The sequence below is a fragment of the Colletotrichum scovillei genome (genome assembly GCF_011075155.1).
Source record: "Colletotrichum scovillei strain TJNH1 chromosome Unknown Contig00008, whole genome shotgun sequence".
Taxonomy (NCBI): domain Eukaryota; kingdom Fungi; phylum Ascomycota; class Sordariomycetes; order Glomerellales; family Glomerellaceae; genus Colletotrichum; species Colletotrichum scovillei.
Window position 1 is genome coordinate 2,112,681 of NW_023336266.1, and position 14,627 is coordinate 2,127,307.

Consider the following 14,627-nt stretch of genomic DNA (forward strand, 5'->3'; position numbering starts at 1 on the left):
AGAAGCGTTGAATGTTGGAATGGATGGCAGCCCAAGCCCCAGGGTACGATATGCCACACCCAACCCTGCTTATTGAAGCGAGCCAACGAAAGACAACAGGTACCTGTAAGGCCGGTCTCATTCCGCGCTACCCTGGAAAGAGAATCCGGACTCGCCAAAGTTCACTGTTTCTGCCGCGATATTGCTTTGCGGCTCGCTGCCAGCCTCCAGGAAGATATGGGAGTAATCTATCGGGTTGCCTGCCTGTCTACCCGTCGACGTAGAAGCTGATTGGCAATGTCAGGGTCTCCGTCAGCCAAGATTCACCTCGAGGGAATTCACCCTTGAATGAGATCCGGCACCATGGAAGACAGCATGCAGAGAGAAATGGTGCAAGCCTCTGAAGCTCTTGTCCAGTATCAGCCGCAGTCGACCAACTTCGCCTTTTGGAGATATCGATGTACGCCGGAACAAGTTACAAGGCATTCCAACAGCTCAGGGCCATACCAGTTCCAACGACGCCAACAATGACCGGCGCCGGAGTTAGTGGCCTGGCAGGGGCTGTGTGATTTACCGGGATGAGTGAAAGGGGATCTCTTCATCTTGCTCAAGAAAATTCGGGAAGGGTAAAATGCATCCAGGGGAGGGGTGGGAAGGACCGAAGGAGTGGTTCGTGGCTGGGATATCCGAGACTCGATCCAACTGCTTCAAGACGGGTTGTCGCTGGGGTACGACGGGCGGTGCGATCCCTCGGCCGGCGGGTGTGGTTGCGAAGCGAAGGGGCCGAAGGCGTTGGACAATAGCAACGTTGCCCCACACACATCCGAGAACAATGTCAATCGGGGGGCTCCACCGTGCCACCACAATGGAAGGAGGCGTTCGGCAAAGTGGGTCGATGCTCCGAGTGGTTCTCACCCTCCGGCTTCCGCACCCCCCTACTCTACGCCCATCCAGCAATGCAGCTTTCCGGGGAGAACAATAAACTGGTAACGCCATTCAGCCGTGTGAAGTGTCAAACTTTCCTTTAGTGTCGGCCGGCTTTTGGGTACGCCGGAGACAGGGGTGTGTTGCTCCCATTGGCAATGGTCGTAGAGAGGACCGGACATCTTCCGCCTCGTCCTGATCAGGCATGGGGGCATGTCCCTCGCCATGTGGGCAATTGCTCTTTCGAGGCTGTTATCTGGGTTAATTTGTTCCTTCGATCGGCGTGATTTGGGCGCAACAAGCATCGTCGGGATCCGCCACACCCTTGTTCTGGCTCCGAATGCTTGGGTCTCGTTTCGCTGCCGGTTACCACAAAGGTGTGGTCCGAGCAAGAGAAGTAGAGAGGAGGCCTGGTTCAAACGGAGATTTGCGTGAAGTCGGCCCAACTCATCCTACTCTGGGAGCTCAAACAAGCTTACCGTAGCTAGTGGTGGTTGTAATCTAGCTTCTGCGCTTACACCGTGTGTCTGTGAAAGAATGTCACGGGTGGAGCTCGACAGCAAAAAGTGAGAGATGATGGATTGTTGATGAGTGATGGAACAGAGCCCATTGTGCTTGCCTGGTGTTTTCTTCGGCCTACCCACTAGAATGGGGGAGGCACTGCCCATCTTGAACGTTCCGTTCTACCAACCGAACAGGGAAAGCTGAGTTCCAATGTTACTTCCCACGTCTGGCGTCTTTCTGTCACATCTCCGCTAAAGAAACTTGATCTTACCTTGAATGTGTTGTCATATGCCTAAGGAAGTAGTTATATATCGACTACCACTGCTACTACACTTACTTCTTCTTCTCATCTCACATACGCTCTGCATCTTGTTCCACCCCACGTCTTGATTACGAGAGAAAGTCGAAAGATAAAACGATCCAAAGGCGTCTCTATCAGCCTACAAAAACCTTGGACGTTGAAGAGACAGCTGCGTGCCTTGAACATCACCACTTCTTCTCTACACATTGCCATAACCGAAGATGGCTTCAGCCACCGAAAGCGTCCAGACCCAACACCTTGCTCTACTATCAGGCCTTCATGCTCTGACGATACCCAAGGATAATCATCCATGGAGACAACCTCAGCCTCCAGCATACTCTCCACAGGCACAACCGACGGGCTTTGGCAGCATCGCATCCCACTTTGTGAGACGAGATAATACTCACGACAGCCAACACAGTCAACGGACCTCTCATCTTCTGCAAGACTCGATCTTAGATGCCGAAGAGGAAGAGGAAGAGGAAGAATCATCACCCATTTCCCTGCGTATCTCAACACGAATCGACGTGGCCAGCGATAGTAATCTCATCGCCCTGCCCTATTCGCCTGCGTCACAGGCAAATTTCATTGCAAAAGCGATCGTCGATGCCATTCATGACAGAAATTGGACAGTGGGGTGTCCCTTGATAGACGAAAATGGGCGGCCAAGACCATTGAAGCTGGAAGTCGATGCAGGTATCACTGTGAGGGGGTCGTCAAATGTCATCGGCACGGAAGCAGTCATCACAGAGTTCCTTCGTCATGGGACACATACTCAAAAGAAACCACCTCACCGACAACACCCGAGACAGTCTACCGATTCCGCGGCATCTCCTTCATCGCCGAATCGGAGGAGATCGGCCTCAGAGCTAGATGCACCTGAGCATCCAGTGTATAAGCGTGCTCGAAGTGAGGAGTGAGTCTTTATTGGTCTGTTTCTTGCTTTTTTTGCGAGCAGTACTCCATTGAACTCGGCGGTCCATCTTTGGTGGCATTGATAGGATAAATGGGGCAGAGAGCCACGTCACGCTGAGCCCTTGAGTCTCCGGGAGGACCTCAATGGTGCTCACCTGTCAATGACACTATGCGGGTGGCGCAGAGCTACAAGAATCTCGGACAACACGCGTGTCGCCGGCATTGGGTAGGCATGATAGTGCCGAGGTGTGGTGGAATTGGGCGGAGCTGTACATATCAATCTGGATGATATTGAAAGGATACCGAAATGTCGTTAACGATCAGCTCATTGTATTCGACATTTATAATAAATTCGCTTCATGTTCACGAATTTTGGAACCACATCTGACGTCTTCCTTAGCACATTACTGCTCTATTCGTACTTATGGTAAGTTTGAAAATATATATAACTTCCCCATTGAACCCTGAGATCGGAGTCCCGAATATCGAGGTCCGAGCAAGCTAGCATGTGATGAACGTCCAAGGTATAAGAAACTTGATCCCCAATCTCAATCCCCTTGGGCCCTCAGCCTATACGCAGCTTGAAGATGCTGGCTGTATCCACACCACCTGTTTGTTACGTATAAGGCATGGTTGTTCCAACTGTCTGGTACCAGGTCCTAGCGCGCGCCGGGGAAAGCCAAGCCGCATCCCTTGTTGCCCCCGTCATTCTTCCCGTATTGTTACACATGAACGCATTGCCTCCTTTAGGATGTGTTCGCCGTGGACAGGATGACACAAGCAGCGTGTGGTGAGTTGTATGTGCCGATGCGGAGCCGGGAACGGAACATCAACCGTCACCGCACAAAAGTGAGAAACATACATCGCCAGTCTGTTTGGCCGGCTTTCCAAGCTATAAGTAGGGCTATCTAATAAGCCGCCGTATGGTTTTGATGCTGGCCATTCCTGATGACCAACACTTGAAAATCTGCAGTACTCGACTCAAGGTAATGCTCCCGATGCCACTGCTTTGATACCCTAGTGAGGGCGGCGTTGCTCATATATGAATATACGAATATACATATCAGTCAATATATGACCTCCGGTGCAGACCTTTCTCATTGCTTCTGTGGCTGGAAGGCCTCGTGAGATGGGGTTGCAGTAGTAAGCAGTATGGAAAGCCTTCACTCCATTACCAGCGACTGCCAACTACCAATGGCACGTCATTGCAATTTCAATGAACTTGTTTTCAAAAGATCATGTTGATCGGATCGGGAAGAGAAAGGAAGAACGGGGACCAAACCAACATCAAGATCGCCCCTGACAGTTGATGTAGCAACAAAATCGCTTATCTAAGACGAGCGGCACAGTTCCTTGCCCCCTTCTAGCCTGTTTGCCGTTTTCTCACCTTCGATTCTCATAATTCTTTTGAAGATAAAACACGGTTAGCTCAACTCTGGTCATCAAGGATAATTTTATACAACTCCCTCCCCGGAGAACAGCAAAGCCAAGGCGATACCGGGCGCGCCGCTAGCACCTTTCATAACACGAATACGAGATGCGGACGCTTGACCAAATCGAGTATTCGGAGGAGGCCACAATCGCCGCCGTGACCGACTTCTACGCCTTCCTGACCAATATGTACCTTCCCGAGTCGGCTGTCGTGCACCCGCCGCCAGGAGGGTGGCCAACCTTGGCCTCTGATCTACAGGGCCTGGGGAAGTCGGACGAGGTCCTGAGCCTGCTCTCGCACCTACCGTATATCCGCCAAGATCTAGACGATATCGAGATACCGGAAGTAACCCCTGGGGGCCGTTGGATAGACTGGCGCATGTCCGGTACCTGGGTACGCGAGGGCGGCAGCGACATCGACGAGCTTCGCACCATCACCGAGGGCCCCGCCATCACGGAGCATGTACCCGAGAGCGTCGTCGGACTGACGATGAGCGAGCACCACACCTTCCTCATCGATACGGAGCTCGGCGTCGTCTACTGGCCAGAGTGCCCTGGCCGCCTCCGCAACGGGCCCCGGTGCATCGAGGACGACCCGTACGACTACTGCGACGATGAAGACGACGCCGAGTGGCGTGCCGACGGCGCCGCCTGGTCTGTAGCCGACTTCTTCAAGGTGCTCAAGGCAGAATACCGCTTGCTGCGCTGGGTGCCGTGGAGCGAGTACGAGGTCTTGGATTCGGAGAGCACAATGACGAGGAGTCCTATCGCGGCGCTTCAGGAGGTTTACCGGCGCTACGGCTGGCCTAATTCGCAACAGTATCGCAAGGAGGAGTGCCTCGAGGAGACGAAGGTGGTCAGACTTGCAGCCGAGCAGAGAGAGAATGACGGCGGGGACGCTTAGAGTTAATGCGAGTAAGGTGTGTTCGTTCACGTGCTTAGCATGCTTTGCAGTCTTATGGTCATTGACAAGAGATGATTCCCGAACCTCTTCATACCGAGTTTAAACGTATATATATAAGTCTCTTGGACGGAAATTCGACAAATGACCAAATGGGAGAATTGCTACAAGTACTGAATGAATTCAGAGGCGTTTGCCGTGGCGGGAGTTCAACAACTTACGGTTGATGGCCCTGCGATTCTCTAGCACAACAAGTCTAATTGTTTCGAAGACGAAAATACTGGCGAGACGAGAACTACCAACGCCTGTATGAATGAGCTCATTCGGGATCAGAGAAGCGGCACGATAGGCTCGGTATGGCAACAAGTTCATTCTTAGGTAACTTGAAATGTCGCTTAGCCAAATGTTGCTCCTGTGAGCCGTTGCACGATTACAGGCTTTCGGTATAGGCCCCCCTAAACGCGTCCACATATGAGAGTTCTAATGAATGGATTCAAAGAAAAAAAAAAGAAATCAGCTCTAGAGGTCGGGGTAACCGCTCAAGCTGAGATAGCTCGCTGTATCGCGGATACCTTGCATCAGCACTAAGGCAAAGCATTCGCGGACTCGGCCACCAGTGACAGTGTAAATGAGGTCAGGACTCTTGAGTGTCTCGAGTCCCACAACAGGGTCACGAACCAGGAAGAGCTTTGACGATTGCCCGTCAACGTAGTCGCAAACTACAGGATAGAAAATCTCGTCAAGAGGGTCGACGGCAACGAAGTAGTACTCTTCAGAGCCAGGTCCGTCGTAGTACGGAGCCCACGCAACAACAACACTACCAGTAGGGCCCTCCAGCTCGGGTTCGACGCGCAATCTAGAAACTCCGAGCTTCGTCATGGTGTTGTCATAGTAGTGCATCAATCGCTGGGCTCCGTCGTAAATGAGGGCATCATCTTGAGTAGCCCACAATTCCGAGCAGAGGTCATTGTCTGGTCCGTCGGTGACGACTGCGTACAAGTTGCCGTTGCTGCAAGAAATGATCATGGTAGAACCGGTAGGGTCAACAAGCAGAGAATACTCGTATCCATTGGTGTCATTGTAGGCTCTGTTCGGAATGGACTGGGGCTCATAAGAAATGGTGGAGGTGCCTCCCTTGTAGTTGTCTGTGATGTCAACAAGCGAGCTCGTGGGCTGAGAAGCTTGTCGATGTTCAATATCACGCTTGGAGGCGGGTAACCTAGATGTCTCAGCCAAAAGGATCTAATCAAACGGCAAAGGCAGTGAAGGGAGTTACTCACTCGATACATCCCTGAGTCAGGGGACGATCGTTGGTATCCAACAAAGGTATCTGCTTTGAACCCAAGATGTCGATGTATAGCCTGTTGCGCCAGCTAATTTGCGTGCTGATGCCGGTACAGCCATTCGTATCGGTAAATCCGGCAGTGAAGCTGCCTGTCTCAGAGAGGCCGATTGAAGCCGCAACTTGAGCAACACCTTTGATTGAAGGCTCATCAATAATTCCTACCGACTTATCCCAGGACGCGATCTGAAGGCCACACTTGATACCTATGGGTAGTCCAAGTGACGTAGAGAGCATCAGCTGACCCTCCGCCTCGAAGACCGGCTTGAAGTAGGGCTCCCAGCCACTCTTCTTGCTGTTAGCCGAATTGACGAAGTCAATGAGCACATGAGCGTCCTGTAGACCCATCTCGGCGCCAGCCAGTAGCTTGCCCTTAGCCGCCGCTTCGACTTCAACGCGTGATCCGACGCTGATGCGTGGCCCGATGTTGACAACACCGTAAGTCAACCCGGGCAAAGCAACGTTAATCAGGTCGTTGTAGAACTCTTGCTTGTAAGTGATCTGGGCATCAATCCCTATCTTCAGAACGAACTTGATATCCGTCCTAATGTCGACCTCGCCTTCGAGAAAGCCGCCAATAGGAGTCCAACGGGCCCGACCGGCAATTTTTGCGTTACCAAAGGCACCGCACCCGACACAGAAAATGTTCATGTATCCATTGACCTTCTTTTCAGGGTCCTCCTCCTGAGAACCTAGCGCCCTAAGAAGAATTGAATCGCCCCACGGAGACTGTACCTGCTTAGTCTTGGGATCTCTGAGTGTTTTGTCGTCAGGGTTAGATGACTTGGGATTGGGGAGGTGCCAGGAGATTTCTTTGTTTATGGAACCTCCGATTGAGAGAGCTTGTTGCGTTGCTTGATAAACTGCCTTGAGAGGCTGCACAATTTTGTTGAAGAAGGACTTGAACCACCGCTTACGGACGTTCCGGCGTTGTTTCCAGAAGGTGTCTTCTGGGTCAATGTCGTACTTGAACTCCTCTGGAATAGACTCCTGAATGAACCCAGGGGCAATTTCTTGAACGAATCTGAGACTATCAGCGCTCAACTGGGCGTATCCTAGGTCCTCGTCGAGATCTTCGTCGAAGTAAGCACCAAGACAGGCCGTTGGAAGGCCGTACTTAGTATCTGTAGGAGCCTCGCAACTGCGAGGTGCCTGTAAGTCGGTGGTGTTCACTGCCGAAGAGCTGTTTGAGATTGGGCTGCCAGTAGCTCCGGGCATATCAGCTGATCCAGTCAAAGACGAAGGTGATCCGGGAGTTCCAGGTGCGCCTGCTCCTCCAGGTGAGGTGGGGCTGGCACCATATGTAGTGCTGCCGGTGGTGGCGGCCGGTGCGGATCCCCAAGTGAATGTTGATCCAGAGGCTGACGAAGGTTGAGGGTGGTGTCCTCGAGGAGTCCAATGGCCCCATTCAGTCTCTCCAGAAGTAATAAGATCGTCAGGGTGACCAGGAGTTCCAGAGGCCGTTATAACAGAGTTGCCGCCGTGGAACTGGAGTGAAGAAACGCGGAAGAAACAACGGTCGCCTTTCTCGTAATCACCGCATCCTTTGACGAAGACGATCAAGATCAGACCGTCATCAGTGTTCCAAGTATCCACGGCATTCTGATACCCGTCGTGGCTACCAAACGAGATCGTCAGATCTGACGAATCATATGTGACGACTGCTACATGATCGCAATGGTCCAGGTTTACCGAGGGGGCAGTGAAATGGTAGGTGACAAAGGCATATGCTCCTGCCTTGGCCGGATCTGCTCTATTGCATCAGTTTATCGTGGTCATGAGAATATGCTGGCCTACTCTACGTACCACCAACACCGTAGTACATCTCGGAGCCCTTGCTGGGGGGGATTGGGATGACATTGGCCGCCGGCTTTGTGTCGCACGACCAATGGATGTTTGGCGACAGAGTTGCGTGGGGTCCATCGCGAGCAAACGTCGCTGTTTGTTCTCCGATAAACCCAAACCTATTGGCTTGTTCCACGGGAGACGGGCAAGGCGTAGCGGCGACAGTCTTAGTAACGGTGCTGTTGCTACCGGGTGCAATTGTGGCTGGATATGCGCTTACGATGCCAGCTATAGCTATCAGCGGTGCGACCCGCATTTTGAGTAACATGGTGGTGTATGATTGAGTATCTAAGAACTAAATGAGTGACTGGAATAGCAGAAAAGATTGACGATGAAGCAATGAGCCCCTGTGAGGTGCAAAGGAGCGTGGTGGGCAGCTTGGGCGGAGAGACATGGAAGGTAATTGCCATTTAGGCTGGGACTTTCTTAAATATTGCACTCATGGATAGTACTACAATTTTTGATCTCAACAAAGACGAAGTATACGATATCCCCCTGCCACATTCTAAACGTCAGAGACATTTTCCCAATTCACAAGGTGTCTCTTGAGGTCAAGACAAGAAATTCCTCTTTCATCAAAGTCAGCCGTCGACAATTCCGACGGTACACATGGGAAATTCCTAGTCCGCGGTTATAATTCAAGCGAGTTGTCTTTCCATCGCAAGCCTCAAGGGTTTTGGCGCCCTGAATATTCCAAGACGGGCCACCAGGCATATCAGACACAGAAGCCAGAGTCGAAGGCGTTCTACGCAAATGGCTTCCTCATTCCATAGGAAATTTGCCATTCGAATAGCATCCCACCTCGACCGGCTGATTATGAGTGTTCCATCAATCCCTTGCGAGCAATCAGCCACACGAGCACGGTGGGTATCTACGCGTGCGGCTGATGTGAATCTTTGGCTGTCAAAGATGATGAATGCAACAATGTCAGGATGTCAAAACTCTTTTACCACACTTGATCACCGCTAAAAACTCAGACCAACTCGTTCTTGCATGAGCTAGACATATACTCACCTTCATTCCTGTAGTGTGAACGATTCTCAACGGCGAAATGCTTGACCTCCCTCGTGTAATCAACGACGGGAGATCTGTTCTAGGGATGATATCCTACTCTAAACGTGTACAAGCATCCAACCGACTAAGACAACAACGACTGAAAATCCATGATCCAAATGCGTAATCCACCTCAGCTCACGCTAGGTCAAGCCGTTCGAATAAACGCATTCTTCGTCGCACTAAATCAAGCTTAAAATGTAGCTGAGGTTTCACATAGGAATGAAAAGGTCCCCTGCCATTCCTGATAGGATCTGGATGCAATATGACACCACTATAATTCGTAGGATATGGTAACAACGGTCATGCCGATGGTGCTCGCTATTACTTTCGTTTCGGCTTGATGGACTTGATCGTCATGATCAAAGTGCGGCTGAGGTCTCAGTCATTTTTGCTATAAATTGAGAGCAGTGGCTTTGACGATGGCCTGCTCCACAACTTACACGCAACCCAGACATCTGGGAAGTTTGTGGATTTTAGAAAGCCACGTGAGCTCCTAGTACCAAGAGAAATTGAGATCGGAGCTATGAAGGTGGATCAAAGTATTCTTGCCCTCTTTGAAATTCTTAACGAGCTATCAAAACGCATGATCGCTTGTATTCCGGAAAGTCTATTATCGGATATCACTTGAATGTTATTTATGCCCATTCATTGTTACAGGAACTACGACGGATCGCGTGGCCAGGTCTGCAGGAGCCCGAGGAGATAATTGTCTCGGGCTTACTGATTGCCTATGCTTCAGCCTACGAGCCACCAAGCTTCCGTAGCAATATCAACTCATTAACTCTCATACTCAGTCCCTGCTTTGAACGTGTCGTGGGTCTTATTTTGGAAGGGTGTTTCCCATCAGTTCAACTAAACATGGACCTAACCCTATTAACGATAATCTCTAACTGTTAATGAAGCCTGACAGCAGGTGATGAGCATTCATTGACTTGAAATTATCAATACTTATTGAGATTAGAGAGGCGTTGATAATAACAGCGTTTGAGACTGACAGAAATAAGCATGAAAACTCGCCTACAAACTCACTCCCTTGTATTACACAGGGCCTGGCGGAAAAGGGGAACACGTGAAGCAGCCTTCATGCTGATTATGCGTTGATCAGATATTCATTACTCTCATGTACATAACTTAATGGCGTGAACAGCCTCTCGACTACATCCGTCCTCGTCTCTTATTTTCTGGCCACCATCTCTTGCCTGACTTGTCTTCCTCAACAATTTCCTAGCCTCTTTTCTGATTGGACCCCCAATAACCCCCTCGAGTTCCGGCAACGAACAGTTCAGTTTTCAAGCAGACCACCTCTTAGTCTTGGCGGCAGGAGCCGCGCAAGGAGAAGTGTTGTTCGGGTAAAAGATGTCGTCTCCAACCCAGACGGGCCAGACCTCGTTGATGACGGCCCGCGACGCATTATTCCTGGCAGCGCTGACGTCGATGAACATGGTGTCGGTGGTGCTCTTTGTGTTGGGCAGGCCGTCGGGGCCGAACAGCTGCACAAAGGTGAAGTTGCCCTTGGCGCCGCACACCTTGCCGGTGACGGAGGGTCTGTCCCAGCCGTAGCCGACGACCTCGTAGTCGGTGATGAAGTCCTCGCCCGAGGACAGGACGTAGAGGCCGGCGTAGGCCGGGTCGACGCGGTTGAAGAGGAAGGAGAACCTGGCCTCGTGGATGGACAGCGGGCCGGCATCGGTGAATTCGGGAGCGCCGTAGGTGGTGACGTCGCCGTCGGTGTGGTTGTACCAGCCGCCGTAGTTATGCTGAGGCCAGGTGTTGAGCTTCGGTGCGGTTGCCGAGGCGACTGTCGTGACGGCGAGGGCGACGAGGCCTGCGGCTGTGGATGGGATGTGGACCATTTTGAGGAGCAGATGAGAGGGAAGTGAGGTTTTGGAGGAAGACGATCACGATGAAGAGTGGCAGAGAGGCGAGAGGACGTCAATTACATGACGGAGATCAGGAGGTCAATGACTACTTATACACGCATATTCTAATCCTCAGGACAAGCTTTATGAGTCTTTTTTTTTCCCCTTCTATGAAATCTTGGCGAGAATAGGCAGAAGTGCGGGTACTCCGTAGAGAAATTTCATCTGGGGACCTTGAAGCTCGACCGGGGCTCGCCGCCTGGGTCTGATGCCACGAACACGAGCGCGGCGGGTGAGATTCCAAGTTGGGATTAGCTGTGAAGGGCCTGTCAGTGAGAGGTCTGGTAACGTTTCTTTTCTCCCTGGCCGGTGGTTCGAGAGTTATATCTCGCAAGGAGGAAGATGTGGTGAACGGAATGAGAAGAACGAGTAGCCGAACCAGCAATAACTGAACCACTCGGCAACATGGAGGAGAGAATATTGAAGATTAGCAAAGTCCGAGGTTCCCAACAAACTCACACGGATACAAGAGGATGTTGAAAGAAGACTGGAATTGGCAATCACCGGGTACCGTAAATTTAATCTTGACTGTGCCTCAGTTCAGGGATTAAGAGAGACAGAGATGTTATAGGTCGCCCTGCCCGTTGTTATCCACCAGGAGTAAGCCGAAGGACCGAGGACGTGCACCCTGCGGGAACCTAAACGTGACCTTATCTTATTATTTCTCGTCCCGTTCAGTTGGCGGCTAAATCGTCTCTTGTTTTGACTCGGCTAACTCTAAATACCAGATCTTGATCAACCTAACTTTGGCTGACAAGACGGACTACGGGCCCCGACCACTTTGTCTCTGCTCCAGGTCTGCCCTTCCTTGCTTGCCACATTGTACCTTGCCTTACTTCAGCTGCTCTTCGGTCCGAACTGTCGCCGTTAGTCTCAACACGGTGAGGTATCAGCTAACACATGGAGTAGGTTGCAGGACAACCAGGAACACCCCAGAGTTCAGCTCTTACACGCAACTGGCAGCTCCCAACGGCCCAATAAGCGGCGCCAATTGCAAGAACAGCTTCTGTCTGTCACTGCTAGCGAATCACGTCCAGTTTCAGGACACTGATCGGCCAGCTCTACTCCAAACCAGCAGCGCTACGGCGCATCATATTGCGACGTCAATCGCACCAAAGACATCTTTGCTGCTTGCGGCTTTACCGACCTTGAATCATTGCTGTGACTGTGAGGAAGCCCCGGTCAAGCTGAGCTGAACATACAGTACCTATCCGTAGGTAGGTACGAAGTACCTTGCTTGCGCACACTCGGCACGTATCCCGCGACGAGACATCCAGATCCCACCCAGCCAACCGTTGCAACGCCCTTTCCTTGGCCGTAGGTCAGCCCAGCTCCAAAAGAGCCCCATTTTACATGCAAGTAACGGCCCTCCCAAGCCTTCCAAGACGGCTCTGTACCCCGGAACACGCGTACATGAAGCCCGCCGAGGGGCTCTAAACCCCCGTGAAAATCCTCCTCCACGATGGGTAACTGCTTCTCACTTCTTCTCCCCTCCCCCTCCTCCCCCTTGCTCGAGACCGCCGCCATGACGAACCTCACCATCCGCAACCTCACGGCCCTGCCCGTCACCCTCAAGCGTGTCGAACGCTTCGAGGGCGAGAGGAAGCGCACTGGAGACTTCCTGGGCAACACCTTTGGTACCATTGGCTCCTTTATGAATGCGACCAACTTCACCACCAAAGAGACCCACGCAAAGGGAGATGCCCACCAGACCGAAGACGTCGACGTTCATGTCGAGCCATTCGCCATCAGCGGCACCGAGATTGGCGCACCAGACATTGGGAACCACGATGTCGTTCGTCTCCAGTTCGAAATCGAGGGCCACCGTTACGAGATTGACGCCCCGAGCCCCACCAACCGCTCTTCCGTCATGAAGAAGCTCGACGATGCGCCTCTGGAGCTGACGGCCGTCTACGTGGCCAATGGCGCGTTCCTCGCCATCATGTCGTCTGCAAACCTCAATGCCTGGATGCACGAGCTGCGCGACGAATACCCGCTGCCCCTCCTCTCCATCCCCGGCACCCACAACTCGCCGACGTGTTACACGGCGCTGCCCTCCGTCCGCTGCCAGGCCGTCGGCGTCCGCGAGCAGCTCGACAACGGCGTCCGCTTCCTCGACATCAGAGTCTCCGTCTCCCAGGACAACGACGACCTCGCCCTCGTCCACTCCGCCTTCCCCATCTCCCTGACCGGCAACAAGTACTTTGCCGACATGCTCTCCGACATCTACGCCTACCTGGACGCCAACCCCTCCGAGACGGTCCTCATGTCCGTCAAGCGCGAGGGCACGGGCAAGGGCAACGACGAGCAGCTCAGCCGCTACCTCCGCGACCGCTACGTCGGCCGCGACGCCCACCGGTGGTTCGTCGAGCCGCGCATCCCGCACCTCGGCGACTGCCGCGGCCGCATCGTGCTCATCCGCCGCTTCGGCCTCGACGAACCCCTGCGCGGCGAGCACGACGGCCGCGGCTGGGCCATTGACGCCCAGAACTGGCCCGACAACTGCGAGGACGGCACCGTCGGCGGCGGCCTCATCCGCGTCCAGGACTTTTACGAAATCGACCAGTCGACAAACGTCGAGAAGAAGATCAACTTCTCCCACGGCCAGCTCGAGCGCGCCGCCGAGCAGCTCTTCCACCTCCCCGGCATGCCCGACTTCAACGCCGACGCGCCTCCCCTGCCCTTCTTTGTCAATTTCTTGAGCGCGAGCAACTTCTTCAATGCCACCTGCTGGCCGGAGCGCATCGCCGCCAAAGTGAACCCCGCCGTCATCGAGTATCTATGCATACGCCACGGCGAGCCGGGTAAAGGCCCGCATCAGCTCAACGTCGGCGACGCGGCGACGGGCATCATTGTCACGGACTGGGTTGGCGCGCACGGCGATTGGGATTTGATCAGGTGTATCGTGGGCATGAACGCGCGTCTGCAGCTCAAGCACTAGGTGTGTCTGGGCCGCAGTGTGCGATTGGAGACTGGCGCAAGGGTTGTGGATATCAAGGGAGGCAAGGCATCATTGTTACACGATCAGAAAGCGAAGCGACAGAAAAAGATGTGATGAGAATATTATATTTTATTATTATCAAGTCATCAAACTATGGAAGGTAGATGAGGTCTCATCAAAGAGTCCAGGTTCCTAGAAGTTGTCATGTTAGCGAGATGTTTTGCTAAAGAAATTGCAAAACAAAATGTAAAATTGACAGGTCTCGATCAGTTCTCCAAGGTGAATCGGTTTATGTTTTCTCTTTCATGATATTCAGTACTAGAGCTAATAAAAGGTCATCCGTGAGACGGTGGGCGTTGCGCTTGCAACTAAAAAAGTACGAAAAGAAATTGTAGACCTACCATTTGGGTATCATAGCAAACGAGAAACATCAGTACCAGTGAATTACCTATGTCGCGGGTCAGCGACTTGTCAGACAAGTGTGAAGCAAACACCAAGTGGACGGTCTGTGGGCAGTTAGTGATGTTGTCCAATAGATGTGAGATGTGAGTTTGAATTACCTCAATATC

The 14,627-nt window shown here is 52.4% G+C and overlaps 5 protein-coding genes across 5 annotated transcripts; 3 read left to right on the top strand and 2 right to left on the bottom strand.

The window, feature by feature from the left end:
* Positions 1-1,929: 1,929 nt before the first annotated feature.
* Positions 1,930-2,591, top strand: HER10_EVM0000522 (uncharacterized protein; the record flags this gene model as incomplete). The annotated part of the gene is made up of 2 exons (XM_035470300.1): positions 1,930-2,404; positions 2,491-2,591. 2 exons carry the CDS (start codon positions 1,930-1,932, stop codon positions 2,589-2,591), a joined length of 576 nt encoding a protein of 191 aa, XP_035330363.1.
* Positions 2,592-4,035: 1,444 nt separating this feature from the next.
* HER10_EVM0000627 (uncharacterized protein) lies at positions 4,036-5,042 on the top strand. Its single transcript, XM_035470400.1, has one exon. The coding sequence runs from the start codon at positions 4,161-4,163 to the stop codon at positions 4,956-4,958; it is 798 nt and encodes a 265-aa protein (XP_035330369.1). The 5' UTR covers positions 4,036-4,160; the 3' UTR covers positions 4,959-5,042.
* A 432-nt stretch (positions 5,043-5,474) lies between these two features.
* On the bottom strand, positions 5,475-8,398 carry HER10_EVM0011044 (uncharacterized protein; the record flags this gene model as incomplete). Its single annotated transcript, XM_035480486.1, has 3 exons — positions 5,475-6,174; positions 6,236-8,045; positions 8,104-8,398. 3 exons carry the CDS (start codon positions 8,396-8,398, stop codon positions 5,475-5,477), a joined length of 2,805 nt encoding a protein of 934 aa, XP_035330978.1.
* A 1,896-nt stretch (positions 8,399-10,294) lies between these two features.
* On the bottom strand, positions 10,295-11,225 carry HER10_EVM0009963 (uncharacterized protein). Its single transcript, XM_035479434.1, has one exon. The coding sequence runs from the start codon at positions 11,049-11,051 to the stop codon at positions 10,488-10,490; it is 564 nt and encodes a 187-aa protein (XP_035330920.1). The 5' UTR covers positions 11,052-11,225; the 3' UTR covers positions 10,295-10,487.
* A 609-nt stretch (positions 11,226-11,834) lies between these two features.
* On the top strand, positions 11,835-14,160 carry HER10_EVM0011174 (phosphatidylinositol-specific phospholipase C). Its single transcript, XM_035480612.1, has one exon. The coding sequence runs from the start codon at positions 12,580-12,582 to the stop codon at positions 14,056-14,058; it is 1,479 nt and encodes a 492-aa protein (XP_035330984.1). The 5' UTR covers positions 11,835-12,579; the 3' UTR covers positions 14,059-14,160.
* Positions 14,161-14,627: the final 467 nt, after the last annotated feature.

Excerpts from the sequence above, each read along its gene's own strand:
- HER10_EVM0011174 (XM_035480612.1), top strand. The coding sequence starts at position 12,580 with ATGGGTAACTGCTTCTCACTTCTTCTCCCCTCCCCCTCCTCCCCCTTG.
- HER10_EVM0000627 (XM_035470400.1), top strand. The coding sequence starts at position 4,161 with ATGCGGACGCTTGACCAAATCGAGTATTCGGAGGAGGCCACAATCGCC.
- HER10_EVM0009963 (XM_035479434.1), bottom strand. The coding sequence starts at position 11,051 with ATGGTCCACATCCCATCCACAGCCGCAGGCCTCGTCGCCCTCGCCGTC.